The sequence below is a fragment of the Blennius ocellaris genome (assembly GCF_963422515.1).
Source record: "Blennius ocellaris genome assembly, chromosome: 6".
Classification (NCBI taxonomy): domain Eukaryota; kingdom Metazoa; phylum Chordata; class Actinopteri; order Blenniiformes; family Blenniidae; genus Blennius; species Blennius ocellaris.
Window position 1 is genome coordinate 580,792 of NC_137655.1, and position 24,226 is coordinate 605,017.

The 24,226-nt window shown below is 49.0% G+C and overlaps 1 protein-coding gene across 1 annotated transcript; it reads right to left on the minus strand.

Moving 5' to 3' along the window:
- Positions 1–22,380, minus strand: gtdc1 (glycosyltransferase-like domain containing 1; the record flags this gene model as incomplete). The annotated part of the gene is made up of 15 exons (XM_080498081.1): positions 1–275; positions 443–534; positions 1,627–1,697; positions 1,816–1,960; positions 5,009–5,118; positions 8,170–8,274; positions 8,354–8,623; positions 8,754–8,927; positions 9,070–9,237; positions 9,444–9,637; positions 14,437–14,720; positions 16,922–17,078; positions 17,868–19,537; positions 20,132–20,245; positions 22,311–22,380. The coding sequence occupies 15 exons, from the start codon at positions 22,378–22,380 to the stop codon at positions 204–206; spliced, it is 3,696 nt and encodes a 1,231-aa protein (XP_080354207.1). The 3' UTR covers positions 1–203.
- Positions 22,381–24,226: the final 1,846 nt, after the last annotated feature.

Here is a 24,226-nt window from a genome sequence, read left to right on the forward strand (position 1 = left end):
GTGTGTGTGTGTGTGTGTGTGTGTGTGTGTGTGTGTGTGTGTGTGTGTGTGTGTGTGTGTGTGTGTGTGTGTGTGTGTGTGTCTGCTTCCATTAAAAACATTGGAACCACTGTATTACAAACTTTACTCTCAGACTGAATTAAACAGGGACCGGGACCAGGACCAGGTCCAGGACCAGGACCAGGATGACCTCTCGATGTGGGTCAGGAATCCCCAACCAGTAGAGAGAGAAAACGTGACTTGAGGCTGAACCAGGAGAAGGAGGAACAGTCCACCTGCAGAACCAGGACCAGAACCACAAGACCACTAGTCAGAGATCTGAACCAGAACCATCAGCAGAGAGAACATGCAGTCTCCAGTACAGGAACCGACCCCAGGTCCAGCTGTGAATGACTGAGAACCACAAAACTATGAAATGAGCAAAGATTGTGAGTGTTGTTACCGTGAGAACGTGTCTGCGCACCACATCAGGCCTCTTGCAGAACCCCTGCAGCCGTTTACACAACTGCTGGGCTGTAGAGTACAGGTACCGAGCTGCAACACACACACACACACACACACACACACACACACACACACACACACACACACACACACACACACACACACACACACACACACACACACACACACACACACACACACACACACACACACACACACACACACACACACCTTGTAACAACCCGTAACAGTCTTTAACAACCCGTAACACCTTTTAACAATCTGTAACAACACATAACACACTGTAACAACCCGTAACACACTGTAACAACCCGTAACACACTGTAACAACCCGTAACAAACTGTAACAAGACGTAACACCTTGTAACAATCTGTAACAACTCTAACACACTGTAACAATCTGTAACACTTTGTTACAAGCTGTAACGACCCGGAACAACCTTGTAACAATCTGTAACACGAACAACCCGTAACACCTTGTAACGACCTGTAACGACCTTGTAACAACCTGTAGCAACCCTTAAGACCTTGTAACAATCTGTAACAACCCATAACACACTGTAACAAGATGTAACACCTTGTAACAATCTGCAACAACCCGTAACACCTTGCAACAACCCATAACACCTTGTAACAATCTGCAACAACCCATAACACCTTGTAACAACCTGCAACACTGTAACAACCCGTAACAATCTGTAACGACCCGTAACAACTTTGTAACAATCTGTAACGACCCGTAACACACTCTAAAAACCCGTAACACACAGTAACAAGACGTAACACCTTGTAACAATCTATAACGACCTGTAACAACCTTGTAACAATCCGTAACAATCTGCAACAAACTAACAATCTGCAACAACCCGTAACACCTTGTAACAATCTGTAACAACTCGTAACACCTTGTAACAACCGTAACACACTGTAACAACCCATAACACCCCTAACACTGTGTAACAAACCGTAACAACCTGTAACAACCAGTAACACACTGTAACAACCTTAAACACACTGTAACAACCAGTAACACACTGTGAGCTCCTGTAGCACACAACCACTGTAACAGAAAGACAACTATTGGAGGTGTGATACAGTAGTTTTGTGTATGTGTGTGTGTGTGCGTGCGTGTGTGTGTGTGTGTGTGTGAGGGGGGGTTACCTGGGAAAATTTCAGGATAGACAAGAGTGTTTGGACACAGAGGAAAACATCCACAGTGAACGGCCTCCAACCTGAAATAGACAATTTGAGCGATAATCCAGGGAGAGCAGCAGGAGGAGGAATAACAGGAGGAAGATTAGGGGGAGGAGAGGCAGGAGGAGAAGGAGTATCAGGAGGAAGACGACTCACATGGCTACACCAAAGAACTCGTGGTTTGCAGTAGAAACCACAACATCGGCGTCACACAAAACCTGGAGGTAATCCTGCTTAGACGACTGGAAACCCCACGACACGATGTGGGAGGCCAGCTGACTCCTCATCTCTGAGAAGATACCTGGAGTGAGCAGGGGGGAGCAAGACGAAGAGAAGGAGCAGGTGGGAGAGCAGGAGGAGGTACAGAAGCAAGGGGAGTTGCAGGAGGAAGAACAAGAGGAGTATCAGGAGGAAGAGGAGAAGCAGGAGGAAGAACAAGAGTAGCAGCAGGAAGAGGAGAAGCAGGTGGAAGAACAAGAAGAAGAGCAGGTGCAAGAACAAGAGTAGCAGGAGGAAGAGGAGAAGCAGGAGGAAGGACAAGAAGAGGAGCCGGAGCAAGTGGAGTAGCAGGAGGAAGAACAAGAGGAGTAGCAGGAGTGAGAACAAGAGGAGTAATAGGAGGAAGAGGAGAAGCAGGAGGAAGAGCAAGGGGAGTTGCAATAGGGAGAATAAGAGGAGTAGCAGGAGGAAGGGGAGAGGCAGGATGAAGAACAAGGGGACCAGGAGGAAGAACAAGAGGAGTAGCAGGAGGAAGAACACGAAAAGAGGAGCAGGAGGAAGGGGAGTAGCGGGAGGAAGAACAAGAAGAGGAGCAGGAGGAAGAACAAGAGGAGTAGCAGGAGGAAGAACACAAAAAGAGGAGCAGGAGGAAGGGGAGTAGCGGGAGGAAGAACAAGAAGAGGAGCAGGAGGAAGGGGAGTAGCGGGAGGAAGAACAAGAAAAGAGGAGCAGGAGGAAGAACAAGAAGAGGAGCAGGAGGAAGGGGAGTAGCGGGAGGAAGAACAAGAGGAGTAGCAGGAGCAAGGGGAGTAGCGGGAGGAAGAACAAGAAGAGGAGCAGGAGGAAGGGGAGTAGCGGGAGGAAGAACAAGAAGAGGAGCAGAGGCAAGGGGAGTAGCGAGAGGAAGAACAAGAAAAGAGGAGCAGGAGGAAGAACAAGAAGAGGAGCAGGAGGAAGGGGAGTAGCGGGAGGAAGAACAAGAAAAGAGGAGCAGGAGGAAGAACATGAGGAGTAGCAGGAGCAAGGGGAGTAGCGGGAGGAAGAACAAGAGGAGTAGCAGGAGCAAGGGAAGTAGCGGCAGGAGGAACAAGAGTAGCAGGAGGAAGAACAAGAGTAGCAGGAGCAAGGGGAGTAGCGAGAGGAAGAACAAGAGTAGCAGGAGCAAGGGGAGTAGCGAGAGGAAGAACAAGAGTAGCAGGAGCAAGGGGAGTAGCGAGAGGAAGAACAAGAGGAGTAGCAGGAGCAAGGGAAGTAGCGGCAGGAGCAAGGGGAGTAGCGAGAGGAAGAACAAGAGTAGCAGGAGCAAGGGGAGTAGCGAGAGGAAGAACAAGAGTAGCAGGAGCAAGGGGAGTAGCGAGAGGAAGAACAAGAGTAGCAGGAGCAAGGGGAGTAGCGAGAGGAAGAACAAGAGTAGCAGGAGCAAGGGGAGTAGCGAGAGGAAGAACAAGAGTAGCAGGAGCAAGGGGAGTAGCGAGAGGAAGAACAAGAGTAGCAGGAGCAAGGGGAGTAGCGAGAGGAAGAACAAGAGTAGCAGGAGCAAGGGGAGTAGCGAGAGGAAGAACAAGAGTAGCAGGAGCAAGGGGAGTAGCGAGAGGAAGAACAAGAGTAGCAGGAGCAAGGGGAGTAGCGAGAGGAAGAACAAGAGTAGCAGGAGCAAGGGGAGTAGCGAGAGGAAGAACAAGAGTAGCAGGAGCAAGGGGAGTAGCGGGTGGAAGAACAAGAGTAGCAGGAGCAAGGGGAGTAGCGAGAGGAAGAACAAGAGTAGCAGGAGCAAGGGGAGTAGCGAGAGGAAGAACAAGAGTAGCAGGAGCAAGGGGAGTAGCGAGAGGAAGAACAAGAGTAGCAGGAGCAAGGGGAGTAGCGAGAGGAAGAACAAGAGTAGCAGGAGCAAGGGGAGTAGCGAGAGGAAGAACAAGAGTAGCAGGAGCAAGGGGAGTAGCGAGAGGAAGAACAAGAGTAGCAGGAGCAAGGGGAGTAGCGAGAGGAAGAACAAGAGTAGCAGGAGCAAGGGGAGTAGTGAGAGGAAGAACAAGAGTAGCAGGAGCAAGGGGAGTAGCGGGTGGAAGAACAAGAGTAGCAGGAGCAAGGGGAGTAGCGGGTGGAAGAACAAGAGTAGCAGGAGCAAGGGGAGTAGCGAGAGGAAGAACAAGAGTAGCAGGAGCAAGGGGAGTAGCGAGAGGAAGAACAAGAGTAGCAGGAGCAAGGGGAGTAGCGAGAGGAAGAACAAGAGTAGCAGGAGCAAGGGGAGTAGCGAGAGGAAGAACAAGAGTAGCAGGAGCAAGGGGAGTAGCGAGAGGAAGAACAAGAGTAGCAGGAGCAAGGGGAGTAGCGGGTGGAAGAACAAGAGTAGCAGGAGCAAGGGGAGTAGCGAGAGGAAGAACAAGAGTAGCAGGAGCAAGGGGAGTAGCGGGTGGAAGAACAAGAGTAGCAGGAGCAAGGGGAGTAGCGAGAGGAAGAACAAGAGTAGCAGGAGCAAGGGGAGTAGCGAGAGGAAGAACAAGAGTAGCAGGAGCAAGGGGAGTAGCGAGAGGAAGAACAAGAGTAGCAGGAGCAAGGGGAGTAGCGAGAGGAAGAACAAGAGTAGCAGGAGCAAGGGGAGTAGCGAGAGGAAGAACAAGAGTAGCAGGAGCAAGGGGAGTAGCGGGTGGAAGGGCAGGAGTCGGAGGTTAAAAGTCATTCCCACACACACACCAGTCGGCACCTGGAACGTCAGTGGTACCTGGAACATCAGTGGAGGTCAGTGGTACCTGGAATGTCAGTGGAGGTCAGTGTACCTGGAACATCAGTGGAGGTCAGTGGTACCTGGAATGTCAGTGGAGGTCAGTGGTACATGGAGGTCAGTGTACCTGGAACATCAGTGGAGGTCAGTGGTACCTGGAACGTCAGTGGTACCTGGAATGTCAGTGGTACATGGAGGTCAGTGTACCTGGAACGTCAGTGGTACATGGAGGTCAGTGTACCTGGAATGTCAGTGGTACCTGGAATGTCAGTGGAGGTCAGTGGTATATGGAGGTCAGTGTACCTGGAATGTCAGTGGTACATGGAACGTCAGTGGTACCTGGAATGTCAGTGGAGGTCAGTGGTATATGGAGGTCAGTGTACCTGGAACGTCAGTGAAGGTCAGTAGTACCTGGGACGTCAGTGAAGGTCTCTCCTAGCACAGACAGGTGGAAGCGGAGTCCTCTCTCCTTCAGCTTGACCAGCGTGTTGAAGAAAAGTTCTGGGTTCTTGTCATGTTCCCTTTAAGTGAAGAGGTCAAAGGTCAAATGTTCTGGTCACCATTAGCATTAGCCTTGTTTCAGCATTGATACCAATGGCAGACATGAGCTACATGAAATGACTCAGTTGATCCTAACTGGAGGTTTCTCCATGTCTCATGAATTATCTGCTCAAGAACGTTTTTATTTTGGAACATACTGTGGTCAGGTACTTACTGTGGCCAGGTACATACTGTGGTCAGGTTTGTACCATGGTCAGGTACATACTGTGGTCAGGTTTGTACCATGGTCAGGTACACACTGTGGTCAGGTTTGTACCATGGCCAGATACTTACTGTGGTCAGGTTTGTACCATGGTCAGGTACATACTGTGGTCAGGTTTGTACCATGGTCAGGTACATACTGTGGTCAGGTTTGTACCATGGTCAGGTACATACTGTGGTCAGGTTTGTACCATGGCCAGATACTTACTGTGGTCTGGTTTGTACCATGGTCAGGTACATACTGTGGTCAGGTTTGTACCATGGTCAGGTACATACTGTGGTCAGGTTTGTACCATGGTCAGGTACATACTGTGGTCAGGTTTGTACCATGGTCAGGTACATACTGTGGTCAGGTTTGTACCATGGTCAGGTATATACTGTGGTCAGGTTTGTACCATGGCCAGATACTTACTGTGGTCTGGTTTGTACCATGGTCAGGTACATACTGTGGTCAGGTTTGTACCATGGTCAGGTACATACTGTGGTCAGGTTTGTACCATGGTCAGGTACATACTGACCCACCTAACGCCGTTAGGTGGGTGACTGTAACGTGGTGGCTGAGAGCCGCCGTTAGGTGGGTGACTGTAACGTGGTGGTGGAGAGCTGCTGTGAGGCTGGCAGCTGTAACGTGGTGGTGGAGAGCCACATCAGGTGGGTGGCTGTAACGTAGTGTTGGAGAGCTGCCGTTGTAACGTGGTGTTGGAGAGCCACATCAGGTGGGTGGCTGTAATGTGGTGGTAGAGAGCCTCAGTGAGGTGGGTGGCTGTAATGTGGTGGTAGAGAGCCTCAGTGAGGTGGGTGGCTGTAATGTGGTGGTAGAGAGCCTCAGTGAGGTGGGTGGCTGTAACGTGGTGTTGGAGAGCTGCCGTTGTAACGTGGTGCTGGAGAGCTGCCGTTGTAACGTGGTGCTGGAGAGCTGCCATTAGGTGGGCGGCTCTAACGTGTGTTGTTTGTGTTGATACTGATGTTCACCTGGAACAGCTGCTGTAATCTAAGGATCCAGGACAGGCTGGGATTAAAATGCTGCAGCGCTGCAGCTTCAATGAGATTATCAGAACATTGGCAGGAAATCCTCCTTTTCAGCCACAGAATCACTGCACAGCACAGCGCCAATCCCTCTGTGACCGTGTACTGAGTGCAGTGGTGAGACCAACAGCAGGTGAGGCAACAACATGACATCAACACCCTGACAGAAACTCCTTAACATCAACAGCCTCACATAAACACCACAACATAAACACCCCAACAGACACACCCCGACATAAACAGGATGGCACAAAAACACCTTGACAAAAACACCTGGACAGAAACAACTGGACTTAAACCCCCCAAAATAGACAGCTGGACAGCAACAGACTTACAGAAACACCTTGACAGAAACCCCTGAGGCCTGTACTACGAAGCTGGATTTTACCTTATCCAGATAACTCCAGGATTAATTCTGAGTTTTCCGTACTACATCGCTTGCTTCTCACCGGGATAAATCATCATGGTACCTGACTCTGAATTTCTGATTCTTCAGTAATCTGTAAACTGTGATGCAGGATTTCTGTGTGTGTGTGTGTGTGTGTGTGTGATTGGTCAGATGCTGATAACCCTTTCATGTGAATGCGCAAACGTAGGTGTGGGTTGAACAAGTGAGTTGATAACCTGCTTTGTCGTAAAGTTGATCAGAATCGCGTGTGTCTGGATAAGTCAACCCAGGAAACCAAGAGATCCTGGGTTGTTGATCACGGTTCGTAGTACAGGCCTCTGGGCAGAAACACCTGGACAGAAAGCCCCCCCAACAGAAACACCTGGACAGAAAGCCCCCCCAAAATAAACACCTGGACAGAAACTCCCCGACAGAAACAACTGGACAGAAAGCCCCCCCAAAATAAACACCTGGACAGAAACTCCCCGACAGAAACAACTGGACAGAAAGCCCCCCGACCAACACCCCCCAAAATAAACACCTGGACAGAAACACCTTGACAGAAACAACTGGACAGAAACCCCCCAAAATAAACACCTCGACAGAAACAACTGGACAGAAACCCCCCAAAATAAACACCTTGACAGAAACAACTGGACAGAAACCCCCCAAAATAAACACCTTGACAGAAACAACTGGACAGAAACCCCCCAAAATAAACACCTTGACAGAAACAACTGGACAGAAACCCCCCAAAATAAACACCTTGACAGAAACAACTGGACAGAAACCCCCCAAAATAAACACCTTGACAGAAACAACTGGACAGAAAGCCCCCCGACCAACACCCGCCAAAATAAACACCTGGACAGAAACACCTTGACAGAAACAACTGGCCAGAAACCCCCCAAAATAAACACCTTGACAGAAACAACTGGACAGAAACCCCCCAAAATAAACACCTTGACAGAAACAACTGGACAGAAAGCCCCCCGACCAACACCCGCCAAAATAAACACCTGGACAGAAACACCTTGACAGAAACAACTGGCCAGAAACCCCCCAAAATAAACACCTTGACAGAAACAACTGGCCAGAAAGCCCCCCGACCAACACCCCCCAAAATAAACACCTGGACAGAAACACCTTGACAGAAACAACTGGCCAGAAACCCCCCAAAATAAACACCTTGACAGAAACAACTGGCCAGAAACCCCCCAAAATAAACACCTTGACAGAAACAACTGGACAGAAACCCCCCCCCGACAGAAACAACTGGACAGAAACCCCCCAAAATAAACACCTTGACAGAAACACCTAGGCAGTGTGACAATGTGGGCTTTGAGGAAACCGGAAGCTCCTCCGCCCTTTAGAATAAAAGCCAGGAGTCCCTCACCATCTGTGGGGCCACACAATGTGGAGAGGGGGGATGTGGTCTGGTCCAGGACCCAGGTCTGGTCCTGGTCCACATGAGGACTCCCAGGGATCCTCTGAACAGACCCTGCAGAAGATCAGGTTTCATGATGTAGCGACATTCAAAGACTTTCAATCAATTTCTGAGGAGTGAATCAAGTTCTTACTGCTCGTCGTTGATTGGTAACTGGTCCTCTACAGGAAGTGACTGGTCCTCCACAGGAAGTGAGTGAACAGACCCATGAAGTGACTGGTCCGCCGCAGGAAGTGAGTGAACAGACCCATGAAGTAACTGGTCCTCCGCAGGAAGTGACTGGACCTCCACAGGAAGTGAGTGAACAGACCCATGAAGTGACTGGTCCTCCGCAGGAAGTGACTGGTCCTCCACAGGAAGTGCGTGAACAGACCCACGGTGGAGTTTGTGTTCTGGTAACAGTCTGAAACACAGACAGACAGATTGATTGAACATGAAGTTAAAAAGTCACCTAGTACCTTCCAATACAACAGACTAAAGAGAGAGCCAGGACTGGGACCAGGACCAGCACAAGGGTTAGGGTTGTCACTGACCTGCTAACGTCGGGGAACCACACTGGGTAGTGGAGAACCAAACACTTGGGCCTGATGAGGGGGTCCAGGCCTGAGGGTCGGTGGTCTGGGATCTTCTTCAAGAAGGAGGGGATGGAGGACAGGAAGGAGTCCATGTTGAAGTGAGAGTTGAAGACAACCACGTCGGCCACCAGACTGAAGACAGACACCAGCACACACACACATTTTATGGACTGGTTCAGGACTAACCTGAAGCAGTGGCTGCTGTGGGTGCAATAGGTGCAGTGGGTGTAATAGATACAGTAGGTGTGGTAGCCCCTCCCTCCCTGGTTTTTACCATGAGAGCACCTGGTTGTATCCATACTGGAAGTCCCGGTCCTGGTCTTTGCGGACTGGGTAGACCAGCTGGTTCTCGTGAAAGTACAGGACCTTCTTCAGATGGGCCAGATCTGGTCTGAGGGCTACCAGCTCACACAGGTTCAGAACTGAGCTACAGAACAGAACCCTGAACAGAGGGGTCAGTGGTCAACCACCACCAGGTGCTGTCAGACTGCAGGACCAGAAACAGGAAGCGACAAAACCACTGGAGAATTTCATGCTACGGTTCATGTTCATGTATAAATCTTTCTTGACTTTTTACATGGGACTCAAAGACTAACGTCCAAATGGATCTGAGCAGCTCATCCACTCACATGAGACTTGAGGACTCACCTGTAGGAGGGACGGGGGGGGATGGTCTGGCTGAAGTACAGCGCTGAGGTGCGGGCCCTCCAGGGCCACTTCTTGGCTGGCAGCGTGAAGCTGCAGCAGCCACTCACGTTCTGCTGCAGGAGGTCCAGCAGCTGCTTGTGGGAGCCGCCATAGAACGGCTCCACCAGCAGCACACTGGGAGGAGGCGCCACCTGCTGGAGGAACACAGGACCACATACTCGCTCATTCACTGATTCGTGCACTTATTTTCTCGAAGAGCCAGTTAGCATGCCATCACAAGTTAGCGTTGTGCACCAGTGCACTAGCTACTTAGCATGCTAATGTGAGTCAGCATTGCCAGTTTGCATCGTGAGGTAGCACACTAGAACATTAGCATGCTATAATGAGTTAGCATCATGAGCTCGCACTCTGGACAGTTAGCATGGTAACAAGTGAACATCAGTAGTTAGCATCGCAAGCAAGCACACTCGCCAGTTAGGATGCTAACACGCGTTCGCATGCTAATGCAAGTTAGCATTAGCATCTCAAGCTAGCACTAGCTAGACTGTGTGGATGGCTAGAGCCATTCACACAGCCATTCCATTATTTCTCTAAACTGTTCAATCACCAACTCATTTCTTTCAAGAGTCACAGGTGGTGATGTTGTCATGTGGTGGTGTTGTAGTAGTACTGAGGCCTGTGCAGCTCATCTTTTAACAGCAACAACCCAGAGGGCCCACATTACCCATGTCCTCACTCCACATCACTCCATCCTATCCTCCCTTCACTGGCTCACCATCTTGTTCCACGTGCATTTTAAAATACTAGTGCTAACTTTAAAAGCATTACATGACCAAACACTGTTTTATATTTCCAACCTCCTTCACCCATATGCCCCGAATAGAGTGCTTCGGTCTGGCCAACGTATGCTGGTTACGGCCCCACACGCCAAACTCAAATCCTGTGGTAATTGTGCATTTGAAGCTCTATTCTATTCTATTCTAGTGTGGGTGGTGTTGTAGTGGTGGTATAGGAAGGAATAGTAATAAAAGAAAGTATAGTAATCAAGGACTGGAGCCCTGATTGAGACAGTTCCAGCTTGAGCATTACGCTGTTTGAGCTCAATCAGCTGTCTGACATGTTAGCTAGTTAAACTTCGTTAGCTGTTAGCTCGTTCGGCTCCGTTAGTTCTTTCAGCTCCGTTCGCTCTTTTAGCTCCGTTAGCTGGTTAAGCTCCCTTAGCTCGTACAGCTCTGTTAGCTGTTAGCTCATTCAGCTCTGTTAGCTCGCTCAGCTCCGTTAGTTCTTTTAGCTCGTTCAGCTCCGTTAGTTCTTTTAGCTGTTAGCTTATTCAGCTCCGTTAGCTCTTTTAGCCATTAGCTCATTCAGCTCCGTTAGTTCTTTTAGTCGTTAGCTCATTCAGCTCCGTTAGCTCATTCAACTCCGTTAGTTCTTTTAAGCTGTTCGCTCATTCAGCTCCGTTAGTTCTTTTAGCCATTAGCTCATTCAGCTCAGTTAGTTCTTTTAAGCTGTTAGCTCATTCAGCTCCGTTAGTTCTTTTAGCTGTTAGCTCGTACAGCTCCGCTAGTTCTTTTAGCTGTTAGCTCGTACATCTCCGTTAGCTCTTTTAGCTGTTAGCTCATTCAGCTCTGTTGGCTAGTTCAGCTCCGTTAGTTCTTTTAGCTATAGCTCATTCAATCTGTTTAGCTCGTTCAGCTCCGTTAGTTCTTTTAGCTGTTAGCTCGTTCAGCTCCGTTAGCTCTTTTAGCTGTTAGCTCGTACAGCTCCGTTAGCTATTAGCTCATTAAATCTGTTTAGCTCGTTCAGCTCCGTTAGTTCTTTTATCTGTTAGCTCGTTCAGCCCCGTTAGTTCTTTTAGCTGTTAACTTATTCAGCTCCGTTAGCTATTTTAGCTGTTAGCTCATTCAGCTCCGCTAGCTCTTTTAGCTGTTAGCTCATTCAGCTCCGTTAGTTTTTTTAAGCTGTTTGCTCATTCAGCTCCGTTAGTGCTTTTTAGCTGTTAGCTCTTTTAGCTGTTAGCTCATTCAGCTCCGTTAGTTCTTTTAGCTGTTAGCTCATTCAGCTCCGTTAGCTACTTAAGTTTCCTTAATTCCTCTAACATGTTACGTTGGTTCACCAGACTGGACTGCACAACTGGGCCGAACAGGAGAACTCAAGAACAGCACGCGTTCGTGTTTCGTGAACTCCTGACAGCCAGCATGTAGCATGCAGCTCAGTGCTACTAGCTTCTTTTCACTGGTAACCAGGGAAAAGAGGCCTGCTGGGCCGCTGACCACTCCAAACACAAGCACTCACCTCCGACTGCATCCGGAAGTACAACGTCAACGTAGATCTGACGTCATGACGTCAACGTGAAACTTCGTCTCCCTATGATATCAATAATATGAATTAATTCATTGTCATTCTTATTATTAACATTACATTTACACAAGTGTGTACTATATTATAGTTTTGTGGGGCGGTATGGCTCGGTTGGTTTTTGGGCAAGACAATGAAATTTGAACTGTGTGAATGCAGTGTGTGAGTGAGTGGCTGGTGGTGGTCGAGGGGCCGATGGTGCAGTATGGCCGCCTCTCCTCCGTCAGTCTGCCTCAGGGCAGCTGTAGCTACAGACGGAGTTTACCACCATCCAGTATGGAATAAATGAATAATGCAATGTAAAGCGTGTTTGAGTGTCTAGAAAAGCGCTATATCTATACATTATTATTATTATTACTATTATTAATTATCAATTCAAACTGTCTTTAACGGTTTTAATTGATAATTAACAACAATATAATATAGTATTAAACAATTAGACATTTTCATACTTTTAAATTAATGTCTGGTCCAGTCTGGTCTGTAGTCTGTCCTGGTCTGTTGACTGTTGCGTTACTATCATAGTGTTCCACAAGACGAGTTTCTTGTCTGCAAAGCCGCTATGTTATTAAACAAAACTGGCTGCTCCTCCATTCTCCTCCAACCTGATACAGCCACATGCAGCTCATGCACGCAGACACTGCAGGCTCATCTGCCCCACCCCCTTCTCCACTCTCAGCCAATCACAGGCCAAACCACTTTAACAATGCGTTCAGGTAACACAAAAGAATGGGAACCAAATATTGTCATCAATAAACATTAACATTGCAAGAAGCCCCTGCCCTTTTTTCAATCAATTAATCAATCAATCAATCAATCAACCAATCAATCAATCAATCAGGGGGAGGGGGGAAGAGCAGGCCGTGCAATTAAATAAATAAATAAACAGTGCAAGAACAGACTACATGTCCAGGTAAATAAATACCTGTACTAGTAAAAATATGATCATAAAATCTTGAGTCAGATATAAATACAACAAAGAATGAAGGTCAAAGATAAAACATGTACCAGCAGGAGGTCAAAGGTTCAATATGTACCAGGTGGAGGACAAAGGTTAAATATGTACCAGGTGGAGGTCAAAGGTTAAATATGTACCAGGTGGAGGTCAAAGATTAAATATGTACCAGCAGAAGGTCAAAGGTTAAATATGTACCAGGTGGAGGACAAAGTTTAAAGATGTACCAGGTGGAGGTCAAAGGTTAAATATGTGCCAGGTGGAGGTCAAAGGTTAAATATGTGCCAGGTGGAGGTCAAGGTTAAATATGTACCAGCAGAAGGTCAAAGGTTAAATATGTGCCAGGTTGAGGTCAAAGGTTAAATATGTACCAGCAGAAGGCAGGATCAGCAGAGTTTTTATGTTCAGACGAGTGGGGAGGTGTCGGCAGCTGCTGAAACTTGTAATCTCACTTAGTTAATTTCAAAAACAAGTACTCAGTGAAGTAACTAAGTTACTTTTTAAAGGAATAACTAGTAATCAGTAGTCGGATTAGTTTTTTAAGTAACTGTGACAACACTGTTGGTAGCGCAGTTCTCTGGTGTTTCCTGAGTTGTGGGCGTGTCAGACATTCAACCAATCAGAGATCAGAAAGACACAGCGTGTTTCATTTGGCCACATTTATTTACTATTACGGGCATGTAAACATAAATACAAAGAACAAATATATCATCTTCATCACCATCATCACCATCATCACTACCAATACCATCATCATCATCATCATCTTCATCACCATCACCACCATCTACCATCATCATCATCACCACCATCGATACCATCGTCATCACCATCATCATCATCATCACCATCATCATTATCATCTTCATCATCATCATCATCATCATCATCATCATCCTCATCATCATCATCATCATCACCATCCTCATCATCATCACCATCCTCATCATCATCACCACCATCATCATCAGTAATTGGATGAATAGTTTTATTCAGGAAGACAGCAGAGTAATCAGAGTATCAAAAGTATGTGTAGTTTCCATGGATACAAAGTGAAGCCTGCAGGGCTGTACTGCAGTAAATACTCTGTTACTTACAGTAATACTCAATGAAACTCTAAAGTTCCTTCATGTTGAGTTCAGAAGAAAGTGGTGACGCCAGACGGAGCCTCGTTGTTTCGTTCAGCTCCCACATGGTGGCGCCACACGTCTCACCTCCTGGACCTTCGTCCTTCAGTCAGTCTCCTCCTCATCGTTTATCCACCCACACAGCATGCTCCACCTGCTGCTCCTCCACCTGCTGCTGCTCCACCTGAACCTCCTCCACCTGCTGCTGTTCCTGCTGTTCCTCATGCACTTCCTCCACTTGCTGCTCCACCTGCTGCTCCTGCTGCTGCTCCACCTGAACCTCCTCCACCTGCTGCTGTTCCTGCTGTTCCTCCTGCACTTCCTCCACTTCCTCCACTTGCTGCTCCACCTGCTGCTCCTCCTGGACCTTCTCCACCTGCTGCTACTCCTGCTGCTCCTCCTTCTCCATCAAACATGACTCCGGTGTGTCTGCTGCTTCCTCTCCTCCTCCTCCTCCTCCTCCTCCTCCTCCTCCTCCTCCTCCTCCTCCTCTCCAGGAGGTCCCGGCCTCCTGCTGTTCTTCAGGTCTTGAGGGTGGAGTTGGGTCCAGAACCTGCAGGAGGGTCCTCCTCCTCCTCAGCAGCTCTATGGGCTCCAGACCGCCACCTGCTCCAAGGTGGTGCGCCTCCCTCTTGGCCTCCCGCTCCTCCGCCTCCCTCTTGCAGTAGGAGTAGCGGTGGTTCATGTGCTGCGAGTACGAACCCGAATGAGAGAACCTCTTGCCACACTTGTCACACTGGTAGGGCTTCTCCCCGGAGTGCAGCCGCTGGTGTTCCACCAGGTGGTGCTTGTGCTTGAAGGCCTTGTGGCACACTGCACACTGGTGGGGGCGCTGCCCTGCACACACACACACACACACACACACACACACACACACACACACACACACACACACACACACACACACACACACACACACACACACACACACACACACACATCAGGAGAAAAACACAAATTTGGACGAAATCCACAATAAGTAAAGCACAGAAAAGAATAAAATAAAAATCAACAAAAAGAAAACTAAAGTAAACAAAGCAGATGACAAACAATAATCAAACAACAAGAAGCAGAAGGAAATCAAGAAAACAAATAGAGAACAACAATCACATACCAGAAAACTAAAAAAAAAAAAAATACACCCAGAAAGCAAAACAAGTTCTAAATGTTGCAAAATGAAATAAATGACATGGGAAATGGGGAACTGGGGACAGGGGATCTGGGGAACTGGGAAACGGGAAATGGGAAACTGGAAAACTGGGATACTGGGATACTGGGATACTGTGGAACTGGGAAACTGGGGAATAGGGAAACTGGTGTACTGGGGAACTGGGGAATTGGGAAACTGGGAAACAGGGGAACTGGGGAACTGGGAAAATGGGGAACTGGGGAACTGGGAAACTGGGGAACTGGGGAACTGGGAAAATGGGGAACTGGGAAAATGGGGAACTGGGGAACTGGGAAAATGGGGAACTGGGGAATAGGGAAACTGGTGTACTGGGGAACTGGGGAATTGGGAAACTGGGAAACAGGGGAACTGGGGAACTGGGGAACTGGGGAACTGGGAAAATGGGGAACTGGGGAACTGGGAAACTGCTGAACTGGGAAACTGGGGAGGGGAATTGGGAAACTGGTGAAAGACAAATAAATACAATAAAAGAAATGAAATGAAAAGAAACATACTTTATCAAATGTATTAACAGTGTATCATCACACACACACACACACACACACACACACACACACACACACACACACACACACACACACACACACACACACACACACACACACACACACACACACACACACACACACACACACACACACACACACACACACACACACCTAACCTCTAACCCTCATATCTAACTCTGACCTTTAACCCTCATATCTAACTCTGACCTCTAACTCTGACCTTTAACCCTCATATCTAACTCTGACCTCTAACCCTCATATCTAACTCTGACCTCTAACTCTGTCCTCTAGCCCTGACCTCTAACTGTGACCTTTAACCCTCATATCTAACTCTGACCTCTAACTCTGACCTTTAACCCTCATATCTAACTCTGACCTCTAACCCTCATATCTAACTCTGACCTCTAACTCTGACCTTTAACCCTCATATCTAACTCTGTCCTCTAGCCTTCAAATCTAACTCTGACCTCTAACCCTCATATCTAACTCTGACCTCTAACTCTGACCTTTAACCCTCATATCTAACTCTGACCTCTAACTCTGACCTTTAACCCTCATATCTAACTCTGACCTCTAACCCTCATATCTAACTCTGACCTCTAACTCTGACCTTTAACCCTCATATCTAACTCTGTCCTCTAGCCTTCAAATCTAACTCTGACCTCTAACTCTGTCCTCTAGCCCTGACCTCTAACTGTGACCTTTAACCCTCATATCTAACTCTGACCTCTAACTGTGACCTTTAACCTTCACATCTAACTCTGTCCTCTAGCCCTGACCTCTAACTGTGATCTTTAACCTTCACATCTAATCCTGACCTCTCACTCTGACCTCTAACTCTCATATCTAACTCTGACCTCTAACTGCGACCTCTAACCCTCCTATCTTACTCTGACCTCCACAGTGGTCTAAATAGGTTTGAAGGTACGGGGGGGGGGGGGTAAGATCACTTGAAAGGGGCAATAAAGGGGTGTACTTGTGGTAGGAACAGTGTAAAAAGGTGGTATAAGTGAATGTAATGGTGATATAAAGGAGGTAAGGTGGCATGAATGTGGAGTACATAGGGGTATAAATGGGGGTAAAGATGGTGAAGGTGGTAAAAGGGGTATAAAGAGAATTGAATGTGGTAAAATGGGAATGCAGGTGATATAAGGTTGTAACAAGCGGGTTGACAGGTGGTCTATAGTGATTATGACATAGCATACGGGGTATACATGTAGTGTAAACAAGGGGTGAAGTTAGTTAAAGGTCATTGAAGGAGGTAAATGCGGCATAAGGGGTACATTTAGGTAATAAAGGGGGTATAAGGGGCAAATTTATGTTGTAAAGGGAGTATATACCTGTGTGCTCATATTTGTGTCTGAGGAGGGAACTGGTCTTCCGGAATGTTTTGTCGCACAAGTCACAGGCGTACATACCGCTGTCAGTCTTCTTCTTCTTCCTGCACAGCAGTGACACACTGTCTGTCGGCTCCAGTCCAGCAGCCTGCAGCGCCCCCTGGAAGACAAACATGCCGTTGCACACTGTGGCACACTGAAAATCACTGTTACACTCACATCACACACTGTAACACACACCATTACACACTGTTACACACACCGTTATATACTGTAACACATACCGTCACACACTGTAACACACACTGTTATACACACCGTCACACACTGTAACACACACTGTTACATACTGTAACACATACTGTAACACACACCGTCACACACACCGTTACATACTGTAACACACTGCAAAACACTGCAACACACTGTGACACACTGTAACACCGTGTTACACATTGTAATACACTGACACACTGTCACACACTCTTACACCGTTACACACTATTACACAGTGTTACACACTGTAACACACTGTCACACACTTTAACACACCATTACAGACTGTAATACACATTGTGTCTGTCAGCTCCAGTTCAGCACACTAAAATTTCACATGGAGGAGACGCACACACACACACACACACACACACACACACACACAGCTCTGTGGTCCTTTAATTGCACTCCTACAACAGGAAGTGGTTGGAAGTGGTGTAATTGGAGAAGGTGTAGGGAGTGGTAGCAGTGGTGGGGTTGTACCAACAGATGGCAACATAGGAGGAGAAGAAGTGGAGATGATGTTGGAGGTGTAGAAGAAGTGGTGGAGGTGACAATGGTGTAGAAGAAGTGGTGGAGGTGACAAAGGAGGTGTAGAAGATGTGGTGGAAGTAACGCTGGAGGTGGAGAAGAAGAGGTGGAGTAGGTTTGATGGTGAGCAGGCTGGTCGTACCTGGAATGCAGGTCTTTGCTGGGACTTCCTTCTCTGTTGCAGGTCAGTGAGAGAAGATGTCCCAGTGTAGGTGTAGGCCAGGTGGGGCAAGAAGCTGATGGGATCTAGACTGGCGTACGGCCTGATGACGTGGACAACGGTGGGTTCAGGAGTCATGAAGGTGGATGAAGGAAACACTCCATGAGAGGTGTAGGTGGGACAACCTGCAAATGTGTTGATTCCAAAGAAGGGACTGGAGGCCTCCGCCAGGAGGTGGGTGGAGTTCCCTCCTCCATCAGGGCCCAGGAAGTGGGTGGAGTTCCCTCCTCCACCAGAGTTGCTCTGCGGCGCGGAGACATCCAGAAGACCGTTGGGTCTCGGTGGTTTGGCCTCAGTAGTGTTGAGGATCTGCACCAAGTCTTTGGACAGTGACAAATCCAGAGGACTGTCCCTGAGGAACTCTTCTGAATTCTGGCAGTTTGGGGTGTAGGAGCCACTCTGGGAGTTCTTCCAGGACACAGAGGAGAGGTTGAGTGGTGAACAAGTGTCATTCTGGGGTGGGAATCCGTCCAAAGAGTCCACTGGCCTGTGGGCTGAAGCAGTAGAGCTTCTGGAGCAGCTGCCTGGTCCCCCACAGTCTAGAGTGGTGGACCATTTCTTCAGACCGGGGAGGTTCTGCCTCTTCCATTGGTCAAACCACTCTGTGACCATCTCCTGACTGAGGCCTACAGCGATGGAGATCTTGAGCAGTTCCTCTGAGTTGGGTTCAGTCTTCATGGCGGAGTCGGTCTTCAGGACAGACACGTGGTCCTTAAAAGGGCTGGGGCTGGTGGACCCATCGCTGCCAGGCAGCTCAGCAGGGGGGCTCTCTGGCCGCAGGACAGCCCTGATCTCCTCATTCATGTTGCACATGTAGCGTTCATGTTGGTGCAGCGGGATGGGCCCGCTGAAGGTCTCCTGGCAGTACTGGCAGGACAACAACAGGAAGTGGTTCTGGTCCTGTATTAGCATCTCCTTCCTGATGCCCACCTGCCTCATGGACTCGTCGATCAAACCTGTGGCCTCAGTGACCTTCGTGTAGTCAATGATACTTCTGGTGGGGCTGTTGGGGTACCTGGTCTTGGCCTTGGTACCTGGGATGTAGGTGCTTAGCTTGAAGGTCTTTGGGTGCTGGTCCATGTCCTGCCTGTACCCTGTGTCGTCCATAGTCTGAAACACCATAGGCGCTGTATTCAGGTTGTTCTCCAGAGGTCTGATGGAGTCCAACAGGGATAGGTCCACCCCGACGCCCCCCAGTTTTTGCACTAGACTCAGGGAACAGATGCCTGGAGAGTCTTGACCAGGCCCAGTCATGGAGGTTCCTGACCCACCAAACCTGCGTTGCATGGGTATGGGCATCTGGTACCCACCCAAGTCCATCGGCTCACTTTTAATGTCTATTGACCTTTGAACTTCAGGCAGGCCGAAGATCTGCCTGTCATCGGGAGTGCTGTGGATCTGGTTGAGGGTGGGACTTCCTGGTGATGAGGAGCTGGAGTTTGGCAAGGACCTGGGTTTTCTGCCATTTTGGTTCTGGAGTCGTCCAATCAGGGAAGTGAGACTGACGCATTTCTTTCTGCTGATGTGGGAACTGTAGGATCCCGAGTGGGAGAATCGTTGCTTACAGCTGGAGCACTGGTACGGCTTCTCGCCTGCAACACAAACACTGGACCGTAACCAAAACTCTGGGCCAGAACCTCAGGAAAGAATCCTTAAAAAGGATACTAGCCCAGAATAGCAGGACATAACCCTGGGCCAGACCACCACACAGAATCACATCACATCAATCACATCATCTTCCTGCCCCTCATCCTCCTGCTCCTCATTCTCCTGCTCCTCATCCTCCTGCTCCTCATCCCCCTGCTCCTCATCCTCCTGCTGCTCATCCTCCTGCTGCTCATCCCCCTGCTCCTCATCCTCCTGCTCCTCATCCTCCTGCTCCTCATCCCCCTGCTCCTCATCCTCCTGCTGCTCATCCTCCTGCTCCTCATCCCCCTGCTCCTCATCCTCCTGCTGCTCATCCTCCTGCTCATCCTCCTGCTCCTCATCCTCCTGCCCCTCATCTTCCTGCTCCTTAAAGGTGTGAGATGTAGTTTGGGATAGGTCATGTGATCTGCAGGTAACCAGGATGTGTGACGACTCCAGCTGACTAAACATCCAGCTGAGGGACTGTTGCAGGATCTCCTCCTCCTGCTCCTGGTGGCTGTGGGTCCAAAGACAAGGTAGTCCAGATGGTTCATCTTCACCTCCTGTCTCTGCTCCTCCTCCTCCTTGGTGAACATGGTCAGTTTCCTTCGACAGCAGCCACTGGTCTTCATCACTGTCCCACGTCGCCTCCACGGCACTGCCCCAGATCATCACTGCAAAACAGGTGAGAGGAGTCAGGTGGAGGATGTGACACCCCCCCCCCCCACCCTCCGACTCCTCCTGTTGCACTCTGATAAGAGTCCACAACAGCCAACTCCTGCTGGAGGAGAGAGCGAGCATGTGTGTATGTGTGTGTGTGTGTGTGTGTGTGTATGTGTGTGTGTGTGTGTGTGTGTGTGTGTGTGTGTGTGTGTGTGTGTGTGTGTGTGTGTGTGTGTGTGTGTGTGTGTGTGTGTGTGTGTCACCTGCACTTCTTCAAACAGCCACTGGGGGATCAGGAGCGTGGGAACGTTGGCTGTGGGGTGCCAGCTGACTGGACGCTATCGACTGACCTGCTTACGGTTGATTTCACCATCACCATCACCATCACCATCATCATCATCATCATCATCATCACAACCACCATCATCATCATCATCACAACCACAACCACCATCACCATTACCACCATCGCCATCATCCTCATCATCATCATCATCATCATCATCATCATCATCATCATCATCATTATCATCTTCCTCATGGCTGCCAGAGTTAGGAATGAGTGAATCCATGCAGATGAGGAGCGACAATGACAGGGGAGTGCAGAATGGGGGGGTGCATGAAGGAGGGGTGAAGGATGAGGAAGTGAAGTTGGATGAGGGGCTGCAGGTTGTGGTGCAGGAAGGAGGGGTGCAGGATGTGGGGATGAGGCAGGATGGGGGACTGCAGGATGGGGGGTGAAGTAGGATGGGGGGCTGCAGGAAGAAGGGTGAACTCCTGAGGCAAGGTCATGTTCTGATGGACTAATCGAAACTGAACTGACATATGTGAGCATAGGCCCCGCCCCCTTCCAGCCTGCAGCCAATCATACAGTAGTCATCACACATCAGGTCACTGCCTCGTCCCCCCCCCCCACACACACACAACCACACACACGGGGCCAGACGTCACTCAGCCTGGAAGCCTCAGAAACATCTGCTGGATCACAAAGTGAAATGACAAATCCTCCACCAAAATCCCTCTACCTCCACCTCCCAGGACTCCAAAATCCCTCTACCTCCACCTCCCAGAACTCCAAAATCCCTCTACCTCCACCTCCCAGGACTCCAAAACCCCCCACCTCCACCTCCCAGGACTCCAAAATCCCTCTACCTCCACCTCCCAGGACTCCAAAATCCCTCTACCTCCACCTCCCAGGACTCCAAAATCCCTCTACCTCCACCTCCCAGGACTCCAAAATCCCTCTACCTCCACCTCCCAGGACTCCAAAATCCCTCCACCTCCACATCCCAGGACTCCAAAATCCCTCCACCTCCACCTCCCAGGACTCCAAAATCCCTCCACCTCCACCTCCCAGGACTCCAAAATCCCTCTACCTCCACCTCCCAGGACTCCAAAATCCCTCAACCTCCACCTCCCAGGACTCCAAAATCCCTCCACCTCCCAGGACTCCAAAATCCCTCTACCTCCACCTCCCAGGACTCCAAAATCCCTCTACCTCCACCTCCCAGGACTCCAAAATCCCTCTACCTCCACCTCCCAGGACTCCAAAATCTCTCTACCTCCACCTCCCAGGACTCCAAAATCCCTCTACCTCCACCTCCCAGGACTCCAAAACCCCTCTACCTCCACCTCCCAGGACTCCAAAATCCCTCCACCTCCCAGGACTCCAAAATCCCTCTACCTCCACCTCCCAGGACTCCAAAATCCCTCTACCTCCACCTCCCAGGACTCCAAAATCCCTCCACCTCCACCTCCCAGGACTCCAAAATCCCTCCACCTCCACCTCCCAGGACTCAACCAGCCTCCAAGCTCCACCTCCCAGGACTCCATCAGCTTCCCAACTTTACCTCTCGGGACTCCACCATCCCCTCACATCCACCTCCAAGATCTCCTCCATCCAACCACCTCGTCCATCCTCCCACCTCTCCCTTACAGGACTCCATCATCCCCCATCTCCACCACCCAGCACTCCACCAGTCCCCACCTCCATCTAAATGGGCGGGGATGGTGGGTCTGTGCATGAGGCTCCTACCATTCTTTCTGCGGGGGTTGGCCTGTTTCCGTCGCTTGGACCCTGGACCCTCAGACCGTGGACCCTCAGACCGTGGACCCTGGGACCGTGGACCCTCAGACAGTAGACCATGGGACAGTGGAATCTCAGACTGTGGACTCTGGGCCATGGTCTTCAGCTGGTTTCCTGTTGAAAAGGTGCTGGAATAAACAACGGACCCGGGCCCAGACCTAGATCTGGACATGGACCTAGATTTGGACCTGGTCCCTCCCTTGCAGAGGTTGCTGAAACATTATTACAAAAAACCAAAACTACCAGTTTGTTTTGCAGGAGAGCAACAGCAACCTGAAGCCAGGAGCAATTTGAAACCAACAGCAACCTGAACCAAACAGCAACTTGAACCAAACAGCAACCTGAACCCAACAGCAACCTGAACCCAACAGCAACCTGAACCAAACAGCAACCTGAACCAAACAGCAACTTGAACCAAACAGCAACCTGAACCCAACAGCAACCTGAACCCAACAGCAACTTGAACCAAACAGCAGCTTGAACCAAATAGCAACCTGAACCCAACAGCAACCTGAACCCAACAGCAACTTGAACCAAACAGCAACCTGAACCAAACAGCAACTTGAACCCAACAGCAACTTGAACCAAACAGCAACCTGAACCCAACAGCAACCTGAACCAAACAGCAACCTGAACCCAACAGCAACCTGAACCCAACAGCAACTTGAACCCAACAGCAACTTGAACCCAACAGCAACCTGAACCCAACAGCAACCTGAACCAAACAGCAACCTGAACCCAACAGCAACCTGAACCAAACAGCAACTTGAACCAAACAGCAACTTGAACCAAACAGCAACCTGAACCCAACAGCAACCTGAACCAAACAGCAACTTGAACCAAACAGCAACTTGAACCAAACAGCAACCTGAACCCAACAGCAACCTGAACCCAACAGCAACCTGAACCAAACAGCAACCTGAACCAAACAGCAACCTGATCCCAGGAACGGGAGTGTGTATCAGAGTGTATCAGAGTGTATCAGAGTGTATCAGTGTGTATCAGAGTGTATCGGTGTGTATCAGAGTGAATCAGAGTGTATCAGTGTGTATCAGAGTGTATCAGAGCGTATCAGTGTGTATCAGAGTGTATCAGAGTGTATCAGTGTGTATCAGAGTGTATCAGAGTGTATCGGTGTGTATCAGAGTGTATCAGAGTGTATCAGTGTGTATCAGTGTGTATCAGAGTGTATCGGTGTGTATCGGTGTGTATCAGAGTGTATCAGAGTGTATCAGTGTGTATCAGAGTGTATCAGCGTGTATCGGTGTGTATCAGAGTGTATCAGCGTGTATCAGTGTGTATCAGAGTGTATCAGTGTGTATCAGAGTGTATCAGAGTGTATCAGAGTGTATCGGTGTGTATCGGAGTGTATCAGAGTGTATCAGAGTGTATCAGTGTGTATCAGAGTGTATCAGAGTGTATCAGTGTGTATCAGAGTGTATCAGAGTGTATCAGTGTGTATCAGTGTGTATCAGAGTGTATCAGAGTGTATCAGTGTGTATCGGTGTGTATCAGAGTGTATCAGAGTGTATCAGTGTGTATCGGAGTGTATCGGTGTATATCAGAGTGTATCAGTGTGTATCAGAGTGTATCAGTGTGTATCAGTGTGTATCAGTGTGTATCAGAGTGTATCAGAGTGTATCAGAGTGTATCAGTGTGTATCAGAGTGTATCAGTGTGTATCAGAGTGTATCGGTGTGTATCGGTGTGTATCAGAGTGTATCAGAGTGTATCAGTGTGTATCGGAGTGTATCGGTGTGTATCAGAGTGTATCAGTGTGTATCAGAGTGTATCAGTGTGTATCAGTGTGTATCAGTGTGTATCAGAGTGTATCAGAGTGTATCAGAGTGTATCAGAGTGCATCAGAATGTATCAGAGTGTATCAGTGTGTATCAGTGTGTATCAGT